The sequence below is a fragment of the Aythya marila genome (genome assembly GCF_965140915.1).
Source record: "Aythya marila genome assembly, chromosome: 8".
NCBI classification, from domain to species: Eukaryota; Metazoa; Chordata; class Aves; order Anseriformes; family Anatidae; genus Aythya; species Aythya marila.
The window spans coordinates 16,221,433-16,234,912 of NC_139049.1; the positions used below are offsets into that span (position 1 = coordinate 16,221,433).

Genomic DNA, 13,480 nt, shown 5'->3' on the forward strand with positions numbered 1-13,480 from the left:
CTGCAGAGACGCGTCTGCCCTGGAGCCGATCGCCTCGGCAAGTTATCTTAGTACATTTTAATCATTAATTCTAGAAGCAAAGCATCAATGAAAAGAAATCAGTATGTATCAAGAACATGAATTGGTTTGTGGCTTGTAGCCACACAAAGACATACTGGAACCAATCTTACTCAAGAAGTTTGGAGGAGGTTGGCCTCTCCAAAAAGCATAGGTTTACCCAACATTCAGTTCCCTGGGCACAAAATTCAAAGTAGAAATTCCAGACTCTGAGGCTTTCATGGAAGAGTTGGCAATGGTGGCCTTAGTTGTCTGCTTGGAAAAGAATTGGATGGGTTTGAGACCTCTGAGGTGACAACGCAAGTGAAAGAAAATAAACTTGTCTGTAGATTCTTCTAGGCGTGTATACATGCTGTGCTTTGTTAGAAATATCTTTTTAGTGCTGGGTTGAAAAAAAAGTCTGAATCAGAAGAAAGTTGCCTCAGAGAATTTGTTACCTGCCTCGCTGAGGGAGTATGCTGCTGCTGGAGACAGTTCCCACTGCTGGACTGTTCTTGTTTGGTCTGGATATTTAGAGGAGACTGAGACAAATGTCCTAAAAAGTATTTATGTGAGGCTTCTAGAAAAAGCTGTTTCTTCCCCAGAAGCTAGAATAGTTCACCACAGGGCGGTAATTGTTCTGTCACAGCAAGACTGGGTCTTGGTTTATAAAAAAACACAGGATACAACTTTGGCTACTAATAACTTTAAAGTGTATACATATGTATACAGTGTGGAATCGCCTGGCTCCTGAAAAGCCCTAATCACTTTGTGCAGACTACAGCACTGACCCTTCTATTTGATTAATGAATCTGGGCATAAAAGCAACATGTGGCAAATGAGCCATGAAAGCCTCATTAATGTATTGCTCTAGAAGGACAATTATAAAGGTGTTGTGAAGGGCAAGCAGGTAGAATAGATTCTCCTTAATTGTTCAGGAGGACACTTACAAATTGCAGAAGCTTCCTGAATTTTAGTGCTGCTGTTGTGACCTCTGGAGATTCTTGATTAAAGTTCAGCTTTCCTAGAGTAATCCTTTCTGTGTGTGGGTGATGAAAAACGTTCTATAAACCAAGAGCAGTGCAGACATGAGTTAGCCGTATGCTACCTGGGCAGCAGACCTTTCACAACGAGGCAATGGATAATTAATGGACAGTTATTTGGTTGCTGGATGTTTCCTCCCGTTTGAGTCTTGCGGGCACACCAGCAGCAGCGCTGCCCGCCCGGGTTGGCTCTGTTCGGCTCAGGAGCACTGGCTGCGCACAGCAGGGCCCAGAGCCACCGCGCTGGGGCCCTCAGAGTTAGCGAAGGATTTCATCTCAAAAAGGGTTTAACATGCCCAAATCCTATTAACTTCTAAGAGCGCTGTGATTATTATGCCTCTTTTAAGACGACAGCGAAATGATTTTAATTACCGTAACGTGTTTTATATATGTTAAAGCGTCACCTGCCCCTTAGCAGCAACGCTCTCCCCGTGCGCGGGAGCGGCTGCGTGGCGGGCGTCCATGCGCTCCGGGGCGCACCTTCACCCTCCCCACTGCAGCCCGGGCGGCCGCGCTCCTGCCCCTCCTGCAGCTGGTGGGCGCCGGCCAGAGCCCCGGGCACCTCAGGGACGGCGGGGAGAGACCCGGCCGGGCGCTGCTTTCGCGTTTCTTTCAGCTCCAGCCCAGGCTCCCCGCCGAGCCCCCGCTGCCCGATACCGGCGCCTTTCGCCGCTCCGCCCGGCGGCCGGCCGGGGGCGTGCCGAGCCGTGCCGAGCCGCTCGGAGCCGTGCCGAGCCGTGCTGCCCACAAAGGCCGGCTTTGGGGGCGCCGGGCCGGCAGCGCTCCTCCCCGCGGCTCTGCTCTGGCACCCATCATGGCTCCGTGCGCCCCCCGTCCTCTCCTCCTCGTCCTCCTGCTGCTGCCGGGCGGCTGCGGGGCCGGCCTGCCCCCGGAGCCGCCGCCGCCGCCGAGCCCGCAGCTGCAGCCCCAGCCCCTGCCCGAGTCGGCTCCGCAGAAGCCCACCGTGCTGCTGGCCATCATCGCCCGCAACGCGGCGCACGCGCTGCCCCACTTCCTCGGCTGCATCGAGAGGCTGCGCTACCCCAAGAGCAGGATCGCCCTCTGGTAAGGGGCTGCGAGCGGCCCCCCCGCTGGGATGCGGGGCGAGAGGGGCTCGGGGGGCTGGCGGCGAGGCCGTGCCTGGGAAAGGGCAGGGGACTCGGCTCAGCCCCCACCGGCCGCCCTGCCGAGCCCCCGGGGCTTGGGGACGAAGGTGGCCTGAAGCCGGGGAGCTTTCAGGTTGCCTCAAGTTATGCCAGGGGAGGTTTAGGTTGGAAATGAGGAGAAGTTTCTTCTCAGAAAGAGTGGAACGGGTTGCCCGGGGAAGTAGTGGAGTCACTGTCCCTGAGGGTGTTCAAGGAAAGGTTTGACCTGGCGCTTAGGGACACGGTTTAGTGGGTGACATTGGTGGTAGGGTGCTGGTTGGACCGGATGATCTTGGAGGTCTTTTCCAACTGTAATGATCCTGTGTTTCTTTCCGTGCTTAGCTTTTGTCCAAACCTGCAGACACCAAGTACTCGCAGCTTAGTACGGAGAGCTGGGCTGCTGTTCTGCTTGCTGGCTGCTAAATGCCAGGCTATCTGGGAAGGCTGCTGGGGTCTGCCAGGGCTGCGGGGTGGATGTGTGGAGTAGGTGCTGGGGGGCATTGAAAAGGAGCATTGTTGCGAGGCTGTCCTCTGAAAGACGCATTCAAAGATGTATTCAGAAATCACAGCATGGGGGCAGCTGTGGCAATGAAGCGTGTGTTGAGATGGAGGAATTGGACCAATTTAGAAATTGGTCAGTCAGTCATTATCTGTAGGGATTAAAAAAAAATCTTTCCCTCTTGACTTGGCATAAATGAGGGGAGCAACAGGACCTGCCTGGATGGGTCCAAAATAGTCTCATTATTTTAGGCATGGAAAGCGTGGAAATTGTGTAAAAATAAGAAATGCTGATGTAGGGCTTGATCACAAATCACCAAAGTCAGTGGGGAGACTCCTGTTAACTTAGAGTAGATAAAGTGTACCTTTGCATAAAGAGATATAGGGAGCATACATACCCTCCATACACCCCCTGGTCATTCACTGACTCTGAAGTAGCATTAAGTCCGCCATTAAGTCTGCAGGACTAGATGTTTCTGCCTGTATTCCAGGAACATGCTTGTTACTTGTCCTCAGGTCCTCTATGGGTCTTTACAGAGAATTAGCGGCAGCTTTATTTATTTATTTTAAGTTTAGTGTGCACAAAAAAATGTCATGATAGTGGCACAAACATGGTGTGCTGCACAGACAAGATGAGTGAGATATGAGTGGATGATTAGTAGTGGGTGAATGCAAGACTCACCTGTGTGTAGGTATGTGACCTGCTTTCATTTCTATCAGTAGGAGTTTTGCTGGTTTGGATTTCATCATATCAGATGAGGGGCAATGGAGCTGGTGAAGGGTTTAGAGGACAAGTCTTATGGGGAACTTGGGTTGTTTATCCCAGAGAAAAGGAGGCTTGGGGAGGTCTCATCACGCTTCAAAACTACCTTAAAGGAGGTGATGGTGAGATGTGGGTCGGTTTCTTCTTCCAAGCACTAAGTGCTAAGAAAAGAGGAGATGGCCTTAAGTTGCGCCAGGGGAGGTTTAGGTTGAATATTAGGAAAAATTTCTTCACTGAAAGGGTTGTGAGGCATTGATGCAGGCTGCCCAGGGAAGTGGTTGAGTCACCATTCCTGGAGGACTTCAAAAAATGTGTAGATGTGGTGCTTAGGGATATGGTCTAGTGGTGAACATGAAAATCTTGAACTAAAGGTTGGACTGGATGATCTTGGAAGTCTTTTCCAACCTAAATGATTTCTGTGCTTCTGTAAAATATATATGAGTAGGTATTTTCAGACCCTACATATATAGCCTGTGATTGAGCAAAGTATGCTTGCCTGATGTCTGTAAGCGTAGACCTGTTCACTAAAGCAAGGCAGATCCTGGAATGCTTCTCACTGTAGAAGTGCAGAAGTGTTTGTTTTCTTGTTTTCTTTGATTTCTTATTGACGTCTGGAAAAACATTAGCTGCCTCTACAACTTTTAAAAGGGAGTCGTATGCCTAGGAGGACTGTGTGTAAACACAAGGAGTGGATAAACTAGAAAAACTGCTGTTGAACATGGCAGGCTTTTGAAAATCGGAATGGCTAAAATGTCATGGCACCTGAAAAGGGACTTCTGTAGGCCCTGTGAGTTGCATCAGAGGGAGAGGGAGCAGTACGTGCCAGGCAGCACCAGTTCCTGGGTGAACTTTAGTCATGGTCACTTCAGCTCCCCAGTGACAGGCTTTTTCAGACCTGCTGACATTTGGGACCCACCAAGAGATAAGGCTTACAGATAATATCTGTCAAATCTCTTGAGAACAAAGGAAACAATGAAATCAACTTCTGGAAGCATATTGTGTTTCAGCCTCCGTACCTGACAGTGCTTTCAATAGCTGAATTCCAGATTTACCTGTGTCCACATGCCACAGCTTGTGCGGCTACTTAAGTTGGAGTGGCAGTGAAGTAGTGGCTGTCAAAGAGCTGCATTCCTTCACCACCACTTGTATTCCACTTCACAGTTTCTTGAGTAAGTCGACATTTAAAAATGCCCAAATGCAGGTCTTGAGAATGAAAATTAAAAACATATATAATCTCTTTAAATTCCATATGGTCTCTGTATTGCTTGAGGGCTTAAATTCTACAGTGGATTTCTCAGACAGATCTCTTGGAGGAAGTTTTATTACTGACAGCAAAGATGGGTCAAGAGACAGTGAATGAGTTTGAAGCAGACACTGAATTTTCTGTAAGCATCCTGTGTCAGTAAGTCTCAATCCTTGTTAGCTTGATACCAAATGAGGGGCGCATGCTGAACAGTCCTGTACTCTCTTCTTCCCTTCGGTCTTAATTCTGACTTGTTCAGTGTCTGCAGTTGTGAGGAAGAACTTGCTGGCCACATGCATCCTAATGCATTGAGCAGGCCATTTGGTCTGGGGCCAACTGGCATGTTGTGTCACTGGTCCGCTCAGTTAAATGCTTCCTTCCTTCCCCCTCTCAGAGTCGGAAGGTCTGTTGGGAATGGTCCCTAGTCTGCCTTAACCCCAGCAGACCCTGTCTTGTGGAGCCTGGTTGACACCAGCCAGGGCTGTCTTAGTGCCTCAGTGGTGGGGACCTCTGTGAAGTGCTCAGGTCTTTGATCAGGCCTCGCTTAGTCTGCACTGCCCACAGCCTGTCTGGAGTCCTGGTGCTGACCACCCGGGCTGGGACCTGCCCAGTCCCCGCCTTGGCAGCAGCAGCCCGCTCCCCAGACAGGCCAAATCCCGGAGGCTGCCTCAGGCTCACCCTGGGGGTGGCAGCGGGGGCCTCCTGCAGCCCTCCCGTCAGGTGCCTGCCAAAAGCCCAGGCAGTGCTGGGCTCCCCAGTGCGTGGCACCACAAGAAGCAGGCCAGAGACCTGTGGCACTGGAGAGTGCTCAGGAAAACAAGGCTCTTGGATCCAAATCAGTCTGTTTTTTTGGCTGGGGGGTGTTCTAATATGCTCCCGGTGTGTGTGCAGTTGGCATGTTTACTGGGGTGGGCCAAGTCAGCGACGTTGTGCTCAATCCAGCCTAGCTGCGTAGGAGACTGGGGCACGTTCTGGAGACTTGCTGCAATCTTGCACTGGGGTCAGAGGAGAGCTGCAGAGGGAGGGAAGAGTGTTTCTCTGTCTTGGACAAGAATGACCAAGAAGCTACACAGTGGGCATGCCACAACCCCTCTTTTAGGTGGTTTGGGGTGTTTTTCCTGTTTTGAACAGTAGCAGTGCAGAGATTTGTTTAATTATTGAGCTCCACTCAGTTAAGGAGCACCCTGGCTGTAGTAAGCAAATTAAAAGTGTGTGTATTCAGCAGTTTATCACGTCAGTTTATACTTTTCCTTACCCCCAGATTAGGTGACAATGTAGCAAAGAAAGTTGTCTGTAATTCCATCTTTAAATACTTGTTCATTTTGGGCCTTCTGCCGTCTCATCTTTCACTAACCTGGGGATTAAGTACCTACCTAAATGAGTTAGTTCTTAGAAGCAATAATTAGGTTCTTTTGTGCTTGAAAATCTGTGCCTGCCTTGCTGATTAGAACATGCTTATACTTCAGAAATGAAAACAAGAGCCATAGTTCAGATGGTGGGAGCTGGGAGAGAGCCTGGATGATAGAGTGATGGATGTTCTGTAACTGTTCCCAGTGAGCGAATGGTTTAGACTTAAAGGAGCTAGTTGTAGCCAAATATAGAAACTGATGAGATCACTACAGTAATGATAACTTTCATAATTATACATCATTAGTCTACAACTAGCTCATGATACTATAGCTAAGTATTTTCTTGTTCTTCAACAAGTTACTTTTAACTGTGAGGAGTTCTATGTGAAGCCACTTTCTGGTGAGAGGCAGAGATCATTGGAGACCTTAATGGTGTTATTACTCACTGGAAAGCATTGGCTTTCAAATGTGCTGTGTTTTCTGTGCTTGTGTCTGTTTGTGCAACAAGGCCACACTTACCTTTACGGCCAGTATCAATCCCTCAGGAATGCTGAAGTTTTGGTCCCTGGCTCTGTGTGCATTTCTCCTGTCCACCCGTGTCTGGTACCTGGTTACAAATAGCTCACCTGTGCTGTGACTTGCACATCACAATATTAAAACTGAAGTTTTAGAAATCAAATTGACTTTTCACTTGGTTTGCAATTTAAACCTACTGGATTTAGTTTCCCATTCATGTTTGTAGATTTTTTAAAAAAAATAGATAGCTTTAATAGCATAGTCATAGGGGGTGATTATTGTGTTGTGCAGGATGTCATGTCGAGTTTTTCCCCCAAAAAGCTTGCACTTAAGTTGCAACATCAAAATAAAAACTGGGAGTAAAATGCTTTTAATTCCTAGCTGGGGAAATGAGGGAAGAAAGGTTAGGTAACCTGTACAAGATTCTTGGATCTGTGAGGACCAGAGACAGTATTCAAAGTTGACATTTCTTGAAACTTCTTTCTTAGTGAGGTCATTTTTATACTTCAGTCCTGTAAATTTATGTAAGAAATGGAAAATCAGGGAAGACTGAAGAAATGATTCTATCCCAATATCCACAGAAACTTTTTTTGTCCTTTGGGTCTGCCTCCCTCGTATAAGTCTTGGCAAGCTTACACAAATGACATCATAAAATCCTTCAATGGAAGCATGTGAAGGGAAGCTGAAAGTGACTGCTGTGCCTAACCGAGGTCTGCACAGCAAGACTTTGCTACTCTTCAGCAAAATACTTTGCAGTGCTGCAGAGAAATGTTACAATAAGCATCAGCTGTGTGATGGCAAACATTTGCTGGATAGCAGCAGTTTCTGTATTTTTTTTTTTCCCACTGTGCTCTTAAATTGCCAGATCATGATGCCTCTGATCGTGTTAAAGAACATTGTGAACCACATCTTTTATTGGGGTCTACTAGACATGAATTTGAATACTGGGATCTTACATAAAATTAATAATGAGCCCTCTTGGGAAAGAGGGAGGGAATTGTAACACAAAAATGACATCTTGAAATGCATAAACATTCTGTGAAACTAGTTAATACAGTGTGTTTGTGTTTATTTTTGGTTTTGGTCTAAATTCTGCATACTTTGTGTCTTTGAAAATGAGAGTATGTTATCAGCTGTTGCTTTTTATCATAAGCTTTTCCGTGCTTTCAAAGGTCAGGGATTTATTTATTTATTTATTTTAAATGTACAAAGTAGGAATGAAAAGACCTCAAAGAGTCATCTAGTTGATTGCTGCCCAGGGCAGGATCTCACATTATGCCTTGTCTGTCAAGCTGGCTCTGAAGTTCCCTGTAATGGGGATTTTTTGTCTAGGAAGGCTGCAGACTGTCAGGGTTTTGTACCGTCATGTCTTCTGAAGTCTGTGCAGTGTGGGAGAAGTGGGAGGCAGCTGTGGGAGTGTCGGTGGACCAGCTGCAACCAATGTTGGCTGTGAAGTGCTGGAGTTAATTCTTTCTTTAGAAAAAAAGAAAAATTTCATTTGTGCACTTCTGGCATACAAGCTATTTCACCTCCTTAACTTCTGGTGAATCTGAAAGTATGGATCAGTTAGGAACGATCTGGATGAAGTCTGCCCAGTTCCTGCTGTCCCCCTCCAACTATGAGGACAAACACCTCTTCCCTTCTGCATTGCTCCACCAGCTGGAGCCTGGTCCCTAGGCTGATGTGCAGTTAAGGTTGGAAGGTGCCTGTGGAGGTCATCTAGTCCCAACTCCTGCTCAAAGCAGGCTCACCTGGAGCAGGCTGCCTAGTAGCATTTCATTTCAAGTGCTGAGTATCTCCAGGGATGGAGACTCCACAATCTCTGGGCAGCCTGTTCCAGGGAGCTAAGCACTAGCAAGAAGCGTCTTGGAAATTTTTATCAGGTGAGAGTGGGTCTAGGAGGGTAGCAGACCTTGGGAGGAAAGACAAACTTGCATGTAGACTGTTGCTCCAGTAGATTTTTTTTCCCCCTTTTGCTTGTTCTTTCTGCTCCATTAAGCATGGCTACTTTTCAGAATGGTGCCAGATCTCTTCTTCAGAAGTCTGAAAGAGGGCAGCAGGGCAGCTACCCTGTTCCTCATCAGGATGAATCCCTGAGGCATATCTAAGGCATTTTTTAACTTTTATGTAAAGTACCACAGCACCTGCAGTCATTTATCTGAATCCCCTGAGACTGAAAGCCTTCATGTACTGGGTCAGGATTTTCTAAAAATAGATCAGAGATACACATGGTGTGCAGAGCACTGGGAGCTGCACTCGCTGTCATTCCTCAGTTGCTTGGGACACCCAGAAAGGCCATCTGGGCTATGGGAACAAGGCAGGACCAAGATGGGTGAGTGCAGGGTACTGTGTCTGTCAGAATCTGGTATTTCCTTCCTGTGGGACAATGGCTCAGACTTAGTGTTATTTCAACCTATTTGCGTGCATTTCATTTCCTTTATTTTAATGATGCATAGCTCATGCTGCTTATGTTTTTAGCTTCATCTTCAAAGGTGGATTAGGGCTAATAGGGCCCACATGCCTCAAAATTTCAGGCTGAAGAAAAGAGAAAAAAATTGTTAGTATTTTCCACATCTGCCAAAATGCCCAGCTTCTCCAGACAATCATGTGGCACTGCTAACAGGCCCATCAGTAAAGAAAAAGGACATTTTTTAAAATGGAAATGCACTGTTTGCTTCATATAGCACAATAATCCAGTTTCTAAACACTGAAATAATTGCTTTTGGAGTTTGTGTGTTCGTTTATGTATATAAATAAAATAAAAGTTCCCAAGCTTGAAGTAATGGGACCAGAGTACCACTGTTACTGTAGAATGACTCTAGTTTTCTTCTTGGGAAGTTAGCAGGGGCCCTAGCAAGTAAGTGGCAATTTGAACTTCTGCTGGCTGACTAGAATTGATACGTGCTTTCATATGGGGTTTAGTTGCCCCTGTTTTCTGAGTACCACTTTGGTTGTGATAATGTTTGATAATGTAATGTAACATGTTGATCTCCATCTAGGCAGATGTGGCACTGCTAAGTAAATGGCTTAATGAGACTGCAGTAGGAGTTTCACTGCAGAGGGCCTGAGTTGTGCTCAGGCACTTTCTTTGAGAGGGGATTCAGGAATGAAAGCTGGTATGTCACCAGTTATTTACATGATCAGTATGTCTTCCACACTTAACTAATACGTTACTCTGCCATCAGGTAAAATGGCATAAAAAATGAGAATGTTATTTTGGGATTGGAATATGTTTTTGCCAAAATCTGTCCATGCTCTTTTGCAGGGACTTTTCAAATGCTGGAAGTGCTGAAGGTGTCTGCTTCAGTGTTGTTCCTATTGCCCATGTGGATGTGGTACATGAAATCGAACAGGTTTCTAACTTCATTTTTTGTTTTGCCTATATGTGCTGGTAGGAATAATATATCTCGTCATAAGCATAAGCAGATCCTGAACTGGACCAGAAAATACATTAAACTTGGAACTGTCCTACATGGTCGCTAGGACTTAAAAGGATCTAAACTCATGCTTAAGCAGAAGACAGGGAATCCATGGAAACCGAAATGCCCTGGCAGGGCTCACAAGAACTCTTTCACGTTGAAAGACTTTAGTTCCAAAAGAAATTGATTTTCCAATCTCCCTTCTTTCTTAAAGGATTGTTTACTTATTTTTGCTCTTTGATCCCTCTGCAGGGAGAGAGTTATGCATGGCTGCAGAACGGTTTGAATTTTTCCCACTGGCAAACTAGGTTGCATTAACTGTGATGTGTTGGTTTGCCTTGAAGCTGATAGCAGGTGGCTCTCTTTTGTTAGCAGATCAGAATCTTCTTGTGGCTGCTTGCTCAACAGCTGCTCCTGAGAGAGAGAACTGCACTGAGCCTTTGGGAGTAGCCTAGGAATTTAGAGCTGTCGTTTGCGTTATTTCCTCAGTGTTTTCAATCGTTCCTGTCCTTAAAAGGTACTTAACAAAATTGGAGGAAAAGGCTGGTTTCCAGCACTTATACTTTGAACTGCTAGTAATGACATGGATGTTAAACTCTGCCAAATGCAAGCACTGATTTTTTTTTTCCCGTTTATTAGTTTGAAGCCATGAATTATTCCCCACCAGACTTCAGCCAAACAAACTTAAGTTCCTGTAGTCAGACAAGTAAGTGTTGTTAGTCAAAACAAAAACAAAATTGTGTTGTTAGTCAAAAGCCACCTTGTAGCAGTCCTAGAAAGAGATTAACTCGGAAGCTTGAGTTTTAGGCAACCAGAAGGGGTAGTGAGAAATTTTTTGTTCCTCTAGTTGCTCTGAGAAACATGAAATAGGAAGTCTTGCTAAGGTTAACGATAGCAGCAGGGCTCTTCTCTCTCCTTTAATTATCGGCACTTAACCAGTTTATGGAAGGATGTAGGGATATTAAGTCAGCCTTGCATCTAAAATAAATCAACGTGTTTAAGTGAGATTAAAAACTCTTTGGAGAGGAGCCAATGTGGGTTCTTTGGTTCTTTTTCTTTTTTTTTAATGTTTGCTGCAAAGAAGAGCACAGGTGCAGAGTGTTGACCTCAGCTGCACTGAGTTGGGCTGCTGTAGCTAGTTAGCTGTTTTCCCTGATGAGTGCTGGAGTGTGGTCCTTGGCTGCCTCATCTCGCGTCCTGCCAGCAGGGAAGTGACTGTTTGGGGGAGTTATGCCTCCCAGCTGCAGCTCTGTGTGAGAAGATAAATAAATTCTTCAGCAACAACACAGCCCCTGGAGAGGCATGGTGGAGGCACAGGCAGGTGTACTGATACAGTAATACACTGGGGTGCCTGCTTTCAGAGCTGTTTCAGGTGTGAAATCCCACCATCCTGTCATTTAGCTGCAGATTAGCTACTTAGGGGAGTTTCAGCATTGGGATGCATATTAATGCTTTTAACTCCCCAAGAGGTTTAATGAGGAATGTGTGTTTGCTCTCAAAAATTCGTCTGAAATTATTAGTGTCCATTCCTGTAGTCTAACAAGAATTTGTAACTGATGCCATAATCCATAAAGGCAGTGACAAAAAATGATCTGAAGAGAAGTGAGAAGCACAGCAGTTATGTGTACAAGTCACTGCAGGGATCCTAAAAAAAAAGGGGAATAGTGAAGGATGAAGAGTCAGGGTAGGAACTATGTGTCTAGGGCAAAGGCTTACGTTTGTGGTTTGGAAAACAACAGAAGTCGTACTATTGCTCTTTTCTGCACACTGTGAGGTTAAAAAGAGTACTGGTGTCTTCAGGAACTGATGGCCCATGTTTTATTTTCCGTTAATTCTTGTCTAGGATTGTCTGGAAAGATGACATGAAAGGCTGTGGTTGTTCCATCATTTTAGATCAACCACAGTGATCAGAAGGGGTTAGAGCTGAGGCTGCAGTTAGCACTTGGGAGAAAAAGTTCCAAGCACTCACTGTTTTAGAAAACTGCTGCTGTTAAGGACCAAAGTATTTGCCTTATGTTAATATAGTATTGATTCCCTATGCAGAACTGGAAAAGTCACAAAAACAGAGGGGGGTAAAGTTGAGATTTTATGCAGAAATCTCTGCTGCTAATGAGCAGTGGGGTGAGGAGCTTGAATTCTCTTACTGCGAGATGGAATGGGACCTGTGTTTAGACTTTTTTTTTTTTTTTTTTTTTTTTTTTACTTCAGAAGCATGTTTATTGCTAATTGTGCCAGGCCCACAGTTTTCAGGAGGAGGCAGTTGCCTTGTGGGCATGGTACCTTACTCTCTATTTTACTTGAGAGATTGGTCTCCTCTGTACGAGTAGGACTGGGAGTAGGTCTGGGGATTAGATTTATGACTGAGGACTGTAGAGTTTTAAGGTTGTTCCAGGCCTTGTCTATGGTCAGCAAGAGGGTACCTTATTCTCTTTTGTGATGTAGTTCATAGTATGGCTGAGAAATTTGGAAGTTCAGACACGCAGGTCACTGCTGGATTCTCCTGCTTCTGCAAAATTGAGAGCTTTGTTGTCTGGGAAAACCAAAGCTGTATGCTGTTCTTTTATAGTTTGGTGGGGTTTTCTATTTCTAGAATATTTCTATTACAAGCTCCAAACATATCCTAGTTGAAAAGCCTTGTCTTGCTGCTGGATTTCTACTTATTTTAGCTCCTTCTTTGTCAGTCCCATGTGTTCTTTTTGTTTCGAATGGATCTACTAATTATAACTGAGGCTAGTGTTTGATATGAGCACAGATCCTGCAAAACCCGGCAGGAGGAGATGGGAAGAGAGTTGGTGTCAGTGGGCAGCAGTGTTTTATGGTTTGATATATACAAGGGACCTCTGTGTGCCACAGCTGGAATAGACTGGAGGTTAGCTTTCAGGTTTTGAAATCTGAATATTCAAGGGCCTGCTTTATTGATGGGTTGCACAGGCTTAAAAAGTCAAGGAGTTGTCAGTGAGGGGCCAAAGTCTGATAGATAATCTTTTTTGTTGTTGTTGTGGATATCATCCCTTACTTGGTTAGGGTTAGAGCTGAGTTTGTCTTGGGACTTTGAACTCCAGTTACTTCTGACCTGTGCAGAACCTACAGATGTAGAGAAGGAGCTTGTATTGGTGGAGTACTTGCATTATGATCTTATGTTCCTGAGTGAACTGAGATTTGGGGGGGGGCAGTATGGTTAGGGGTAAGACTTGGAAATTGTAATTTACTGCTAGATTTTTGTGTGGCCAGTAGAGTTAGGGAGAAGGTTGGCATTGGCTGTGTACGTGCCTGGAACTCTTTAGCTTCTATGATTTGTCTTGGTTGCGTTACTTGGTGCTGTCAGGTGGGATGTTGAAAGAGGTGAGTTCCTTCTATTTTCATTTGCTACATGGAACAGCTTGGGTCAGGATTGGGTTCTGGGAGTTCCAGGCTGCTGCAGGCTGAGGTACCTGCAGATATTCACATCCCAAAGGTTCAGAAAGAGGC

The 13,480-nt window shown here is 45.5% G+C and overlaps 1 protein-coding gene across 3 annotated transcripts in view; it reads left to right on the forward strand.

The window, feature by feature from the left end:
- Window positions 1-1,846: 1,846 nt before the first annotated feature.
- The window catches only part of COLGALT2 (collagen beta(1-O)galactosyltransferase 2), a 57,233-nt gene continuing 45,599 nt past the window's right edge, over window positions 1,847-13,480 (forward strand). For all 3 annotated transcript variants that reach the window (XM_082766639.1, XM_082766637.1, XM_082766638.1), the window contains exon 1: window positions 1,847-2,144. In XM_082766639.1, the coding sequence (XP_082622765.1) occupies window positions 1,894-2,144 (251 nt within the window). In that variant the 5' untranslated portion in view covers window positions 1,847-1,893. The remainder of the gene's footprint in view (window positions 2,145-13,480) is intronic.